The sequence below is a fragment of the Lactuca serriola genome, chromosome 8 (assembly GCF_051521515.1).
Source record: "Lactuca serriola cultivar US96UC23 chromosome 8, Lser_US96UC23_V15, whole genome shotgun sequence".
Lineage (NCBI taxonomy): Eukaryota > Viridiplantae > Streptophyta > Magnoliopsida > Asterales > Asteraceae > Lactuca > Lactuca serriola.
The window spans coordinates 310,172,605-310,187,285 of NC_136415.1; the positions used below are offsets into that span (position 1 = coordinate 310,172,605).

At 39.6% G+C, this 14,681-nt stretch overlaps 1 protein-coding gene across 2 annotated transcripts; it reads right to left on the reverse strand.

The window, feature by feature from the left end:
• Nucleotides 1-11,180: 11,180 nt before the first annotated feature.
• Nucleotides 11,181-13,163, reverse strand: LOC145070368 (IAA-amino acid hydrolase ILR1-like 4). Of its 2 annotated transcripts, none has more exons than XM_079017299.1 (4): nucleotides 12,738-13,163; nucleotides 12,293-12,418; nucleotides 11,911-12,213; nucleotides 11,181-11,829 (listed from the first exon to the last, which is right to left on the reverse strand). In XM_079017299.1, the coding sequence occupies exons 1-4, from the start codon at nucleotides 13,122-13,124 to the stop codon at nucleotides 11,326-11,328; spliced, it is 1,320 nt and encodes a 439-aa protein (XP_078873425.1). In that variant the 5' UTR covers nucleotides 13,125-13,163; the 3' UTR covers nucleotides 11,181-11,325. The 2 variants fall into 2 exon arrangements, with proteins under 2 accessions (XP_078873425.1, XP_078873426.1); XM_079017300.1 differs by having other exon boundaries at nucleotides 11,911-12,185; nucleotides 12,289-12,418.
• Between the last annotated feature and the right edge of the window lie 1,518 nt (nucleotides 13,164-14,681).

Here is a 14,681-nt window from a genome sequence, read left to right on the forward strand (position 1 = left end):
GAGATCAAAACTCTAAGGTCAGTCCCACCAATGATCAAAAACAAAAGGGTCACCTAGAGTCTTCAGCCCAGAAGTCATCTTAATCTAAGCTCTCTCATTCTCACTCATCTAATTCTTCTAATTCTTCCAGTTCATCTCCATCTCGCTCTAAATTCCATTCTGTTCATTCTCAAAAATCTCATTCTTCAGCTGAATAAAAAGGCAAACAGAAGGTTTCAGCATCCAAACCAGAATCTAAACCAAACGCACCTAATCCTAATAAAATCAAAGTTTTCACCATCAAAAAGAAAGATGACACAACACTAATAAAACGAACATATCTGGTTGACATCTCTCTTACTATTCCTGTTCCTGTGAAAAGCTCACGTGGACCCAAGAAACTTTGGGTTCCTAAATCTACTTAATTTTTGCAGGTTATCAGTGACGAGCAGTTTGACGAAGAATGGTACATCGATAGTGGCTGCTCGCGTCACATGACAGGGAGGAAAGAAGAGTTGAGGGAATACAGGTCTCTTTCAAATGGTGGCAACGTCAAGTTTGGAAACAACTCCTTCGGCACCATAAAGGGATATGGAATGATTACTAACGGTGATTTCACTATAAGGAAAGTGGCATACATGGAAGGGCTACAACACAACCTCATCAGTGTATCTCAGCTCGTTGGAGGTACCGGTCTCAAAGTCTCATTCGACGATGAGGGTTCTGAAATTATTGAGAAGAAGACGAAGAAAGTTATTCTCAAATCGGAGCGTAAGGGTGAAATGTTTCCTCTAAACCTCAAACCCATCAAAGCAAACCCAGCTATATGCCTGTTATCAAAAGCACAATCTGACGAAAGCTGGTTGTGGCACCGAAGGCTCTCTCATCTCAACTTTAAAGACATCAACAAACTTGTCACTGGAGGTCACGTTCGAGGTCTTCCACTGCTCAAGTTTGACAGAGATCATTTGTGTGCTGCATGTGAAATGGGGAAGCAGAGTCGTAAAAGTCATCCATCTATAATAAACACTAAAGTTGTTGAACCACTTGAATTACTTCATATTGATTTGTGTGGTCCATCTTCTATCGAAAGCATCGGTGGTAGCAAGTATATTCTTGTTATTGTTGATGACTTCTCGCGGTTTACATGGGTGTTCTTACTAAAGCTTAAATCTGAAGCGACTCATAAGCTGAAAGTGTTCATCAAGCAGATTGAAGTATAGCTGAAGAAGGTCGTTCGCAACATTAGGAGCGACAATGGTCTGGAATTCAAAAATAGAGAATTCGAAGAATTCTTGGCAGAAAAGGGAATAAGTCACAACTTCTCAGCTCCCTACACACCTCAACAGAACGGAATTGTCGAAAGACGAAACCGATCTTTGTGTGAAGCTGCCCGAACCATGCTAAGTTTCGCTTCCTTACCTCTTTACTTTTGGGCTGATGCTATTTCTGCTGCTTGTTTTACACAGAACAGGTCATATCTCAACAAACGATTCACGCTCACTCCTTATGAGATTCTCAACAATAGGAAGCCCAATGTGAAATTTTTCCATGTGTTCGGCTCACGGTGTTTCATCTTTAACTCTAAAGAACACCGCAACAAGTTCGATGTCAAAACTGACGAGGGAATCTTTCTGGGCTACTCTCTCACTTCCAAAGCATACAGAGTATTAAACAAGTGTTCGAGGAAAATTGAAGAGACTTATTGCGTGACTTTCGATGATAGCTATGTCAAAAAGTTACAAGCCAAAGAAGACACAACTGGGGAAATCTTTCCTCAAACTGGCCAAGTCACAATCTCGATTGCTAATCTATTCGAGAAGTTTATGGAGCTATTTGACGAACCAGAGAAAGCTACTCTCTCAGAAGCAGGTGCAGCAGACAACAAGGTAGACCATATGAAGCAAATTGTCGAAGAAGCTGCCAGGAGAATGAATGAAGGAGGATCAAATTCTGACGAACCTCCATCAAATGATGCTTCAGTTGAGGGGGAGGATCAACCGTCATCAAATCAGCCGACCTCACATGTTGAGGGGGAGCCAAGGTCTCCAACTGCTCCCGAAAGCACTTTTCCAACCGAAAGTGCTTCACCATCCGAAGGTGCATCAATGCCTGAAAGCCCAGCACCACAAGAAACCTCTGAACCTCAAATTTCTCAAAGCATTCCAGAAAGCTCATCTATCGAGGGGGAGCAAGCTGATATGTCATACGACTACGAAAGCCAGTCCGAGCCAGAAGAAATGATAAATGCTGAATTAGATCCTACCTTTAATCCTCATTACCCACCACTCACCAAATGGACAAGAGACCATCCTGTCTCTCAAGTGGTTGGTGATGTCTCTGAAAAGGTTCTGACCCGATCACAACTAAAGGCAAAACAGACATCCTTATTTTCCAAAGTTGAATTTTGCATGTTTAACTCATTCGTATCAAAAATTGAACCGAAGACAGTTAACACTGCTCTCGATCACTCCGATTGGGTTCAAGCGATGCAAGATGAACTGAACGAATTCGAGAGGAACAAAGTCTGGCGCCTCATTCCAACTCCTCCAGATGCCTCGGTTGTTGGTCTCAAGTGGGTCTTTAGGAAAAAAATGGACAAGGAAGGAAACGTTATAAGGAACAAAGCTCGTCTGGTAGTAAAAGGATATTGTCAGGAGGAAGGGATTGATTATGAAGAGACTTTCGCTCCTATAGCTAGGCTGGAATCTGTAAGAGTATTTCTTGCTTATGCTGCCCACAAAAACTTTGAAGTTTTCCAAATGGACGTCAAGTGTGCATTTCTCAATGGAGAACTCGAAGAAACAGTGTATGTGGAGCAACCTCCTGGATTCGTGAACGAAAAATATCCAAATCATTGCTACATTCTGGATAAAGCTGTGTATGGACTCAAACAAGCTCCGAGAGCCTGGTATGAAACGCTAACTAAATTCTTAAAGATGTCCAAATTCAAACAAGGTTCGGTTGACCCAACCTTCTTTCGCAAAAGGAAGGTAACCACCTTATGATCGTTCAAATTTATGTCGATGATATCATCTTTGGCTCAACGAATCCCAGCCTAACAGCTGAATTCAGAAAGCTGATGGAGACTAAATTTGAAATGAGCTCAATGGGTCCTATTAACTTTTTCCTTGGCTTAAATATTAGACAGGGACCCGAAGACATCTTTATTAATCAGGAAGCTTACACGAAGACTCTCCTAGCAAAGTTTGGTATGATGGGAGATTCCAAAGTCAAAGTCCCAATGGCATTCGGCACCAAGCTAACTCCATCCCTGGACAAACCGGCTGTTGATATCACGCTCTATCGTCAAATGATAGGCTCACTGATGTATCTTACTGCTAGCAGGCCTGACATCATGTTTTCTGTGTGTTACCGTGCTAGATTTCAGGCAAACCCACGCGAACCTCACATGCTTGCAGTGAAGAACATTCTACGATATCTCAAGCGAAGTGCCTCCTTAGGTCTATGGTATCCTTCCAACTCAGGCTTCTTCGTTCAAGCCTACTTAGATGCATACCTTGGAGGATGTGGACTCGACAGAAAAAGCACCACTGGCAACTGTCAATTCCTTGACGGGAAGTTGGTTGGCTGGCAATCAAAGAAACAAACGTGCGTGTCGTTGTCTACTGCCGAAGCTGAATACATAGCCGCTGCATCCTGCACCTCTAAAGTGATTTGGATCCAGAGTCAACTTTGAGACTATAGACTCAATATGAAGAAGATCCCACTATATTGTGACTCTGAAAGTGCAATTAGGATCTGTCATAATCCAGTGCAACACTCCAAAACCAAACACATAGCACTGAGGTATCACTTCATCAAAGATCATGTGGAAGATGGAAACGTTGAAGTACACTTTGTTCGAACCACTGATCAACTGGCTGACGTCTTTACCAAAGCTCTTCCTGAAGCATCATTCAACAGAATTTTACAAGGGCTAGGTATGATGGAATCAGAGTCAGTACCTCAAACTACCTCTCAACCTCAAACGTAAGAAGCGAAATTGACCGAACGTTCAGGTTCGGTTGAATCATCTGACTTGCTCATCCCTTCAAAGGTAGTTTTCTTGGTTGTAAATTTCTTGTACAAAGTTGTTTATCTTATTGTCAAACGTATTTTCTTATTGCAAGCCTAAATTACTTGGTTTCTCAAAATTTTCCAAAACTGAAACCTACCGAAAGTTCGGGTTTGGTTTTTCAAAATTTTCCAAAACCGAAACCAACCGAACGCTCGGGTTCGGTTTTTCAAAATTTTTCAAAACCGAAACCAACCGAACGCTCGGGTTCGGTTTTTCAAAATTTTTCAAAACCGAAACCAACCGAACGCTTGGGTTCGGTTTTTCAAAATCTTTCTTAACCGAAACCAACCGAACGTTCGGGTTCGGTTACCAAATTTTTCCAAAGTTTTTTTACTCTTTCTAAGTCTTATTTTTTTCTTTTAATTTTTTAATATATATCAAAAACTCCAAAAATATTTTCTTATTTTATTTGTGTATTCGTTCGTTTATGGGGATATAATAGTTGGATTAGTTAAGTGTCCCTAGAAGCATGCTGCTGTATGTGTCCCAAGCCTCTTAAGATTCTGAATAATCGCCTTAACGACTTGGTATAAACAAACCTTGTCTTCCCAATTAGGCTATCACATTTATTCGAATCGTGAGCTACCTCACTCTCTTCTCACATGAGATAAGAGTTTTTCTGCTTGGTCCTTATTTTCGCAGCAGAGGTACTTTAATTTCTTACACCATCTCCATTACATTTCTCCATTACATTCGTTTCATCAACGTAACCCTTGAGACTCTCAGAAATTACCACTGAGGTTTATGGTTACACAACAACTGTGTTTATGATCTCAGTTTCGTGCCACTACGAGCCGAGTGAAACCCAAAATTCAACACCAAATCTGTATTGACGGTGAACAATAAATTTGCTCAAGTTTTCACCAAAGAATTGACGGATGTATCTTGATGAAATCTCAAATTTTTATTTTGTGTGATTCCTATGAAATTGTTAAACACCATAACATTTCTTCCCTTGGGATCCAGTTTTTAATTTTTTTTTGTTGAGATTTTATATTTTCCAAGCCAATTTAAAATTAATTCCTACCTACTTGTTCAACAGACTACACCGGTCTCACAAGTACTTTGTTCACTTTCTACCTTATTTCAAGATTAGAATTGTTGAATCAAAGCAAAAACCACCCTTAAGCAGTCTAATTAATAGAAGCCTTTCAACATTTATTAATAAGTGTTTGATCGTCATTCAACGGGAAACCACATCAACACTTTAAGGTCTCTCTTGATCTTGAAGGAAGAGATTCGTGCCCGGGATCATTTGTTTCGTGTCGTTATTGACATCACATTTATTCCTAAAAAGAGTTGCTTCATTTCTTTTCTTTTTACACTCTTAGCACGAAAATCTTTGATTTTCAAAAATTCTGGTACTAATAATTACAGGCTGTTTTACTACATTGAAGGTTATTTACAAGTTGTGGTCAAAAATACTCCATGTGGGAAATTTATTGAAAAGATGCCATTCAAAAGATAAGATGAAGGGTTGTTGACTCAGGCGGGAGATAAATGGATTGAATTTCAAACGGCGGTAAAAAGGGACGCATGCGAATTTGAAACGCCCATTCTTTAACTGACATAATGGACGCGTGCGCGAATTTCAAGCGGTTCCTCTCTGGCACATCAAGGCGCAAGTGGAATTGAAACGGTTTCTTTAGAAACGGCGCTTGTTGGGCGGCGTCTTACTAGGAATCTGCCACTCTCTCTCCTATGTGATCATCGCATGCCTTAACTGTCATGCATCTGTCATTCCGGAAAACCTTTTCGTATTTCCATAGAAGATTCGAACAGATTTTTCTCTCTCCTTTCACCCACTATAAAAGGCAGTCTCCTCTCCTATTTACCTATTTACTGCATCCGATTTTCCAAGAGAGCAAAAATTCCCTAACGCCTTTACTGTTCATCTTCTTCTTCCTAACTTCACCAATGGCAGAATCATCCTCCGTCCATGCCACCTCACACATCCTTCCCATTCGATCTCAACAGTGTTTGGTGATTGACCTAACCCCTCAGGTGTACGATTCCTACATGTTTCCGGTCATCGAGTGCCTGAAGTACTCACAAATCGCTCCTGCACTTTCTAGGGTTGAGTTTGTGCCCATGGAGCTCCTATCGCAGGTGTATGCGACTGCACATTACGATAAAGCAGTCGATAGGGTTTTCTTCGAGGTCTCTGATCACAAGACCTCCATTTCAAGGCAGCGATTTGGCGCATTGCTAGGGTTTGCTGCTGACCCTTCAAGAATTAATCCGGAGACGATTCCGATTGGGCATCTTTACAACATGTTTTACAATATGGGGTACACGGAGGCGCTCACCTCCGTAGCGAAGTTTAAAAAATCCTGCTTGCCGCCACAGTGGAACGACATGTTCACAGTCCTCTTCAAGGGCTTATCTGAACGGAGCTCAGGATCCGACGATTCTAGTCGACTTTTCTTGTCGATAATGTATGACGTCTACCACGGAGTCAATCTTGACTATGGGTTTGTTCTCTGGCAACAACTCATCCAGAGCCTCTCTTCTTCTTCACGACATTCTGAGGTGTCGTATGCACGATTCTGGACTCTCATTACCAAGTGGGCGATGGATAAATTTGATGTCCCCACTGCTGCCGGTGTATCGATGTCTACGATCGGTACTTTTCATACCACGAAGATTATCGTCTCAGATGCATCCAAGTTCTCTTTCATTGGCTCAATTCCGGAGACCATGTACGGCGATGTTGCATCTGACAGTAGGATCATTAGGACTATTAAGGAGTTCAAGCAGTCTGGACCGAGGGAACTCACACAGGAAATGCTCAAGTCCCTCCATGACGCTGATAAGCATGTTAATAGGGGCAAAAAGGCAGATAAAGGGAAGCAAGTGACCAAAGGGGCTAAAGGTCCTTCTCCCAGGAAGAGGAAACCAACCAAAGCTGCACAATCCCCGCAGCCGAAGAGGCGAAAGACTCAACCGAAGCGAAAGCTTGTAATCGCTTCCTCTTCGAGTGAATCAGAAGGTGAGCGTTCGGATTCTGACGAATCTCAAAGAGGCGAAACCCCTCCAAGAGGCAACACCCCACCCCGATCACCTACCCCAGACATGGAAATCCATGTTTCACCAATTCCCTCTCCTACTCAAACAATCCCTACTTCCATTCCCACCATAAACCCCACTACCACCATTCCTAAAACCTCTTTCCCTATACCACCACCCATTTTCACTAATACAACAACAACAACAACTGCAAAGGTTTCAACCAACATATCTGATACGGGGGTTCATACCGATACAACCGAAACACCACCTGTAACCGAACCTCCTCATACAACCGAAACCCAGCATACAACCGAACCTATCCACACTCAACCACCACCCGAAACTACGCCCACCAACACTCAACCTGAACCTACACATACCACAACACCCCCAGCTTCACCACCCCCAACATCTCCAGATCATGCCTCTGATGGAGATAACCCTTTCCTTGGCGGGGGAAATATGACCTTCGATTCGGTCTACTTTAGTCCGTATCAGGTCCAAAGCGACGAAGAGGAGGATGCTCCAGTAACAAAGAAGCATCTTAAGGAGCTAAATGAGAAGGTTGACTTGCTTATTGCTTCATCCTCCAACACTCAATCCTCTCTTTCTGAAGCCGCTCTTCAGAAGATTGTTGATGCCTTCTCCAGGGCTCAGCATGATTCCGTCGCTTTAGCCACTGCCGCAATTGACGCCTCAACAAAAGCTTGTGAGGCAGCGACCGCAAAAGTCGATAAACTATTCTCTGAAGCCTCTTTCCTGTTAAAGTCCTTACAGGAGAGCGTAGATGCAACAAAGACAACGTTCGAACCAATCGTTCAACAATTGGCCACGTTCGTCTCAACGGAGTTGAAGTCGTTCGCTACCCTTCGTCAATCCATCAGCGACGATAACTCGGCCCTTCGTGCCTCCATTGACGAGCGCCTCTCTAAACTTCAAGAGGATCTCGCTGCCGAAAACTCGTTAATGGACGTTCTTGCTAGTAAAACCACCGCCCTCAAGGTCAAGAGCGCTCAACTTTCCAATTCTCAGCAACAAATTGACGCTCTTCGATCCGAACGGGAGGTTATCAAAACATGTGTTTCGGATGTACACTCTGCCCTATCTAACATCCTGGAAGCACACGATCCGATTCTCAATCATTCGGTAAGGCGAACTCTTGCTGAAAAACTTGCTCCTGCCCTGGACCTTCTCAGCAAAATTGAAGGGCTACCTAGTTTCGTGTCCACTCCGAAACAAGGGGGAGAAGTGAAGTCCGGATCGAAACCACCTCCTTCCTCAAAAGCTACTCACACAACCGAACCGCCTCCTACTGGTCAAACTTCGGGTTCGGGTGTTAAGGATAAAGGAAAGAAAATAGCTGAGGAAGAAGATGAAGATGATAAAGAAACCATTGCTGACTTGCTGAAACGCAAAAATAGTCGCAATGTTGAAAATGACAACATTCGTGTGGCGCGAGAAGCTGAAGAAGCCGAATGCAAGAAGAAAGAAGCCCACGATCTCCTCGAGAGCAGGAAGAATGTTTTCCCTGCTTGGACTCGGGAGAGAATGATAAAGGAGGCCATAGATACTCCGAGCATCCTTTGGCTCGAACCGGTGATCTCCTTCGACTGCTACAATTCTGTCGATTCGCAGTTCGATATGCCCTTGACCCGAAAGGCGTTTATCTTTCACGCCTTCTCCAACATTTTTGAAGTCCCTCATCCTAATCCTGAGGTTGATCGGGAGTTAATCGAATTCTATCTGAAGGCTGCTCAACCACAGTACCAAACATGGAGCGCTCAGAAGATCGTTAATGTTCGGGTTTTAAAGCCATATACCGAAGGGAGATTCATCAACGTTCGGTTCAGGGTGATCAGAAGGTCTGCAAGAACCGAACATCTCATATCCTTAGCAGATCTACCGAACCTCAACCCCCATGATTGGATCGTTCTGCATAACATCCTTTTGACGAATGAAGCTGAATATGGTCCAATTATAGACCATCTCAAAAGGATGATAGTTTGTTACATCATGGAGGTCGCCTTGATGGATCAGGAGATAGCCACAGTCTTCAAGAAGAAACCAAAGATCTCTCCTGTTGGCTCAGCCAGTGATCTCAATCAGATGAAGATGGGAAAGATTGACCCAAGGCGTAATTCGGTCATGTTCACTAGAGCAGAAGGACAGAAATGTCTCTTTGCCTTAGCGGATAAACATCTTTATACCACTACTTGTCTAGAGCATGTGCTGTCGATCATCCATCGGTGTAAAGAGAATGCAACGGATGATATCAAATACTTCAATGATATGATTCAATGGTACATCAGATTCAGACAAACGATACTTGCTCTTATCTCTCGTCTGTTTCAGACTGTAAAGAAGAAGGTACCTGTCGCTGCTACTGGCCTAAGCAAGAAGTGAAGATCTCGCTCCAATTGACGCAAAGGGGGAGATTGTTGGGTTGCAAATTCGTTTAGTATTGCGTCATTGGGCTCGGTTAATAGTCCAATTATTTTGTACTCCGGTTTGGGCCTGTCCAACCGTGAGCTGTTAGGTTTACTATATAAGTATATGCTTGCATGCATATTAAAAAAAACGGTTCAGAGGATACGATTGATACAAGAAGATAGCATTACAAAGTTCTTTCTTTATCGTTCCTGTAAACCTTCTAACCCTCTACAGTTGATGTTCTTGATCGAGCTCTTCTGAGGGTTGTTTTATAATCATTCGACACATTTGATTCATTCTTGAGTTGTTTATTGTTTTCGTGTTCTTGCTGTTTAATCTTTATTTTACCTGTTTAAGATCTAATCGATCTTCAAGATTAAGTTTTAATCCTATCACTATTTATACCAAATACAAAAGTTTCACAATCATATATCACATTTACAACAAACATACATACATTCACATACACACAATAACATTCTACTTATAACAAATACATATAATTTCTACCAAATACTAATATACCACATATACATCAAACACACATACATTGGAATATATATACCAAATTCACATATATTCAAACAAATACGAAATATACAATCTAATTTTCACATATGACAATTTGCACATAATTTCACATATAAATACAACTTGAAGCTATACAACTAATTGCAATCGAATAACCACAAACAAAAAATTGAATAACTTGCTTCTAATCCAAAACAACACCACCAAAAACAAGAATATGAACAATTTATTATCATTCAATCACTACATAAAGCTAGAAATCGAAATTCATACAAAATAAAAATGAAATCATCAAAAAAAACTTACCTTTCTTCAAGAAATTGAGGTAGAAATTGATCCCAAAGCTTTAACCACACCTAGAGACACTTGCTTGGAACAATGTTGGGAGAAATTTGCTTGGAAGAAGTAGATTGAAGAGGAAATCGGCGAGATGGTGAAGGAAATTGGAAGCAAACAGAAAGGAAAATGAAGAAGGGAGGTTATCTGCGTGCGTTTTTTTTATCTGCGACAGGCAATAGCGGCGACACCAGGGGTTTACCGGCGACAATGAGTAATAGCGGCGACAAACTGGAGGGAAGGATACCGCGTCATTTTTAGCGGACTATTAGCGGCGACTTTTTTTAACCTTTAGCGGCGACATTTGTGTCGCCGGTATTAGGTTAGACAGGATAAGGCACCCCAGCCGTTGGATTGGATATCTCATCGAACGGTTGAGATGCAATAGAGGGGGAAAGTGCGGATTCAGGTGACAACCCTTTAGCGGTGACACTGTTACCGACGACAAGGGGCTTTACCGGCGACTTTAGATAAAATCGCCGGTAAAGTCTCTTGTCGCCAGTAATAGTGTCGCCGCTAAAAAGTATATTTCTTGTAATGTATGCCGATATAAGTTTAAGGTTCTATTATGGAAGTTGGTAACTATTCTGGAAGTTGACCACTAACAACCTGGTAATATTAATTTTAACCACTAACAACCTGTTAAATTTTTTTTTTTCAAATTTAGAAGCTATTATTTTTATGGGATAAAAAGTCAAAAATATACTTTAAAAACACGCAATTTTTATTTTTTCAAATGTGTTATAACCCGGAGACACAATCGGGAATAAAAATGTTTTTTTTTTCCAAAAAAGCAAAAAAGAAACACATGGACCATAAATATATCGTTTTCTTTAATTTTTACATTGGTGTAAAGTAATATTCATTATTCAACTATTGCAGTCTTTTATAATTCACAAAATGAGCCCTTTGACGTTTTATAATTCAAAAAAAAAAAAAAAAACACACACACACAACTAGGAAACACAGACATTTGTTGATGTCTTCAAAAGATATGTATAAGCAAAAGCAGCATGAAGCGCAGATCCTGTTGGAAGCACATCTTCATGAACCGCATAATAAGGGCTATGCGGCGAATGGATGATCGCCTTCTTCTCATCTCTCATCCCGAGAAAAGCTAAAGTCCCCGGAATCTTTTCCAAATAAAACGCAAAATCTTCACTTCCCATGATCGGAGGAGCCACCTCTATATTCTGTTTTCCGACGATCATCTCCGATACTTTCACTACATGCTCATATATCCTCTCGTCGTTAACAGTTGGAGAGACAATCGGACCTTCAAAGTCAATTGTAGCTGAACAACGATATACAGATGCCTGAGTTTTTATCACCTCTTGTATTCTTTCTGCAAGTGCATAGAAGCTCTTTTTGCTAACAGCTCTATAAGTTCCAGCAATGGAGACTGAATCTGGAATTGCATTAAGCCCAGTTCCACCATCCACCATTGTTACAGAAACAACCTGCAAAATAACTTTCAATAAAAACTCTTCAAGGGTATATATCATTGATTAGGGTTTTGTGTTTTGAATCCGGTTTCTTACAGGCATATCTAATGGATCAGCCTCTCGAGATACAATATGTTGTAAGCTAATTATAGATGCCGAAACAGCCAAAATTGGATCGACGGAATCTTGAGAACCTCTTTTGCCATGGATCACCGCCCTGAAAAAGCCACACCCCGCCAAGAAGTCGCCGGATCTAGACGCAACTACACCGGTATCGGAGGAGAGGACTAAATGAAGGCCGAAAATGGCCTCCACTTTGTCAAGAACACCTTCTTTGATCATCTGTTTTGCTCCTTCTCCTTGTTCTTCAGCTGGTTGAAATATCAATACCACAGTGCCCTAAATTACTCCAAATTAAATTACTTTTGAGGGAATTAATCGAACCCCATTTCATCTTTATGATAATCAGTTTACCTACTTGTAATTCGGTCTCGAGTTGTTTCAAGATTTTGGCAGCACCAAGAAGCATTGCGACATGTGCATCATGTCCACAAGCATGCATTTTACCATCAATCTTGCTTTTATGCTCCCATTCCACCAGTTCCTATTACATAAATACAAGTTCTTATAACCTAAAAGAAGTTAAAAAAGTAAGTTAGAAAATAGGGGCAGAAACCCGAAATTAATAACCCAATTTAAGATACTTAAAGAATTAGAAAAGGGTCAAAAAAAAAAAAGAATCTAAATCTTTAAACATCAAGAAGTGTTCCATGGATCAAGTATTTGCAAATCGTGCATGAAAAAGTCAAACATAAAGATTCAAATTCTATGTGATAGGTGTGTGGGTATTTAATTATATAGTAATATATGTATTTAAACATGTGTCACTTTTAATAATAAATGTTGAAGAAACTGAAATGAACCTGAATGGGTAAAGCATCCATATCTGCTCTAAGTGCGACAAACGGCGGTAAACCGGAGCCAACCCGGGCAACTACTCCGGTATTGGCAACGGGCCACCGGTACCCAATACTCATCTTCTCCAGTTCTCGCCGGATAATGGAGCTTGTGCGAAATTCTTCAAAAGCGAGTTCCGGGTATTCATGAATTTCCCTTCTTATTTTCTTGATCCACTCGGCTGTTTCGACATGATTTGACAGCTTTAGTATATGATCTTTCAATGAAGAATTTTGATGATCCAGAAATGGGTTTATGCAACTGGTTTGATGATCGTCGTCTCCATGGAAGAGTTTTGAAAAGGATGGACGAATAAGATGAAGAGTGATGAAGATTATGAGGGAAAGGTTCATCTTTTGAGAAATTTTTGACGGACGATATCTAAAATGGAAAAACACGGATGGTATATATATATATATATATATATATATATATATATATATATATATATATATATATATATATATATATATATATATATATATATATATATATATATATATATGTTCAGGTTCATTTGAGACCATTCTAATTTTGTGAGACGGTGAGACCAAATCTAAAAATAATTTTAAAATGCAAAATAAATGGAAAAATCCAAAAAAAAAAATTTTAAATGTTATTTTCGGAACTTGAATTAACTAAAAAAAATATAAAAAAATATAAAAAAAATAAAAAAAAATCCGTTTTTTTTTTTGAAAAATACGTGAAACTGACATATTCTAAAAAATAATTTTAGAATGCAAAATAAATGGAAAAATCTAAAAATTCTTTTTTTAAATATTATTTTCGGAACTTGAATTAACTAAAAAAAATAAAAAAAAAATTAAAAAAAATAAAAAAAAATTCTATTTTTTTTGAAAAATACGTGAAATATTCTAAATAGAATATTACACTGTACATATTCTAAAAATAATTTTAAAATGCAAAATAAATGGAAAAATCAAAAAATTGTTTTTTTAAATATTATTTTCGGAACATGAATTAACTAAAAAAAATTAAAAAAAAATAAACAAATGCGTCTCACGGTCTCACAAAATATAAGTGGTCTCAAATGAACCTAACCCTATATATATATATATATATATATATATATATATATATATATAGAGAGAGAGAGAGAGAGAGAGAGAGAGAGAGAGAGAGTGTGTGTGTGAGAGTGAGTAGTAACTAAAAAATATCAGAATCCTTGTCATTTTTCAAATAAATATTTACAAATTTTATGACGTATATTTTTGTCGATAGCTAAAATAAGAGAATAATATAACCGTAATATTATAAAAATTGAACCTATTTTCATATTTTATATCTATTTCCTAAATCTACACATAATTTTTCTGTCTAAAAAAATCATTTTCTCATCTTCTTTAACCTTATCTGATGAAAACTGTTATCAATGTCGTCGTAGACAACGGTCACACAAATGCTACTAACGCCATATCTCTTCTTATTTCGCAACCTCCGATCACCGGTATAATACCATCGTTTTACGCAACAAATCGGACAAAAACAAGTCTCCGTTGGTTACCACTGTCTTAATCTAATATTGTCATTACCTTCTCTAACAGTTGAACCAACACTCCATCGAACCACCAATCACTCATGGTATGCGATCTATGGTGAACCACCGCCTCCGTCTACTGTTTTCGATGGTCTGTCAGTAGATTCATGTTTCTAACGACTTTCATTCGTGCTTCATGCTTTGATCTTGTTAGATCTGAATGATTACGATGGTTTCTTCTTGACTCTTATAGTGTTCCTACTCCAGATCTGTCCAAATGTAGTTAGATCTAACTGAACACGAGTTTTAAAAAATGCAATCTCATGTCTCTGATGTTAGTTCTATGTTGTTAAGCTGTCGTAGGTGTTTCTTTGCGAGATTGGAAAGATTTGTTTGTTTTTTGTTCCACACC

Excerpts from the sequence above, each read along its gene's own strand:
- LOC145070368 (XM_079017299.1), bottom strand. The coding sequence starts at position 13,124 with ATGAACCTTTCCCTCATAATCTTCATCACTCTTCATCTTATTCGTCCA. Across the intron at positions 12,214-12,292 it reads AACTCGAGACCGAATTACAA|GGCACTGTGGTATTGATATT; the intron begins GTAGGTAAACTG and ends GGAGTAATTTAG. Across the intron at positions 11,830-11,910 it reads CTGATCCATTAGATATGCCT|GTTGTTTCTGTAACAATGGT; the intron begins GTAAGAAACCGG and ends GTTATTTTGCAG.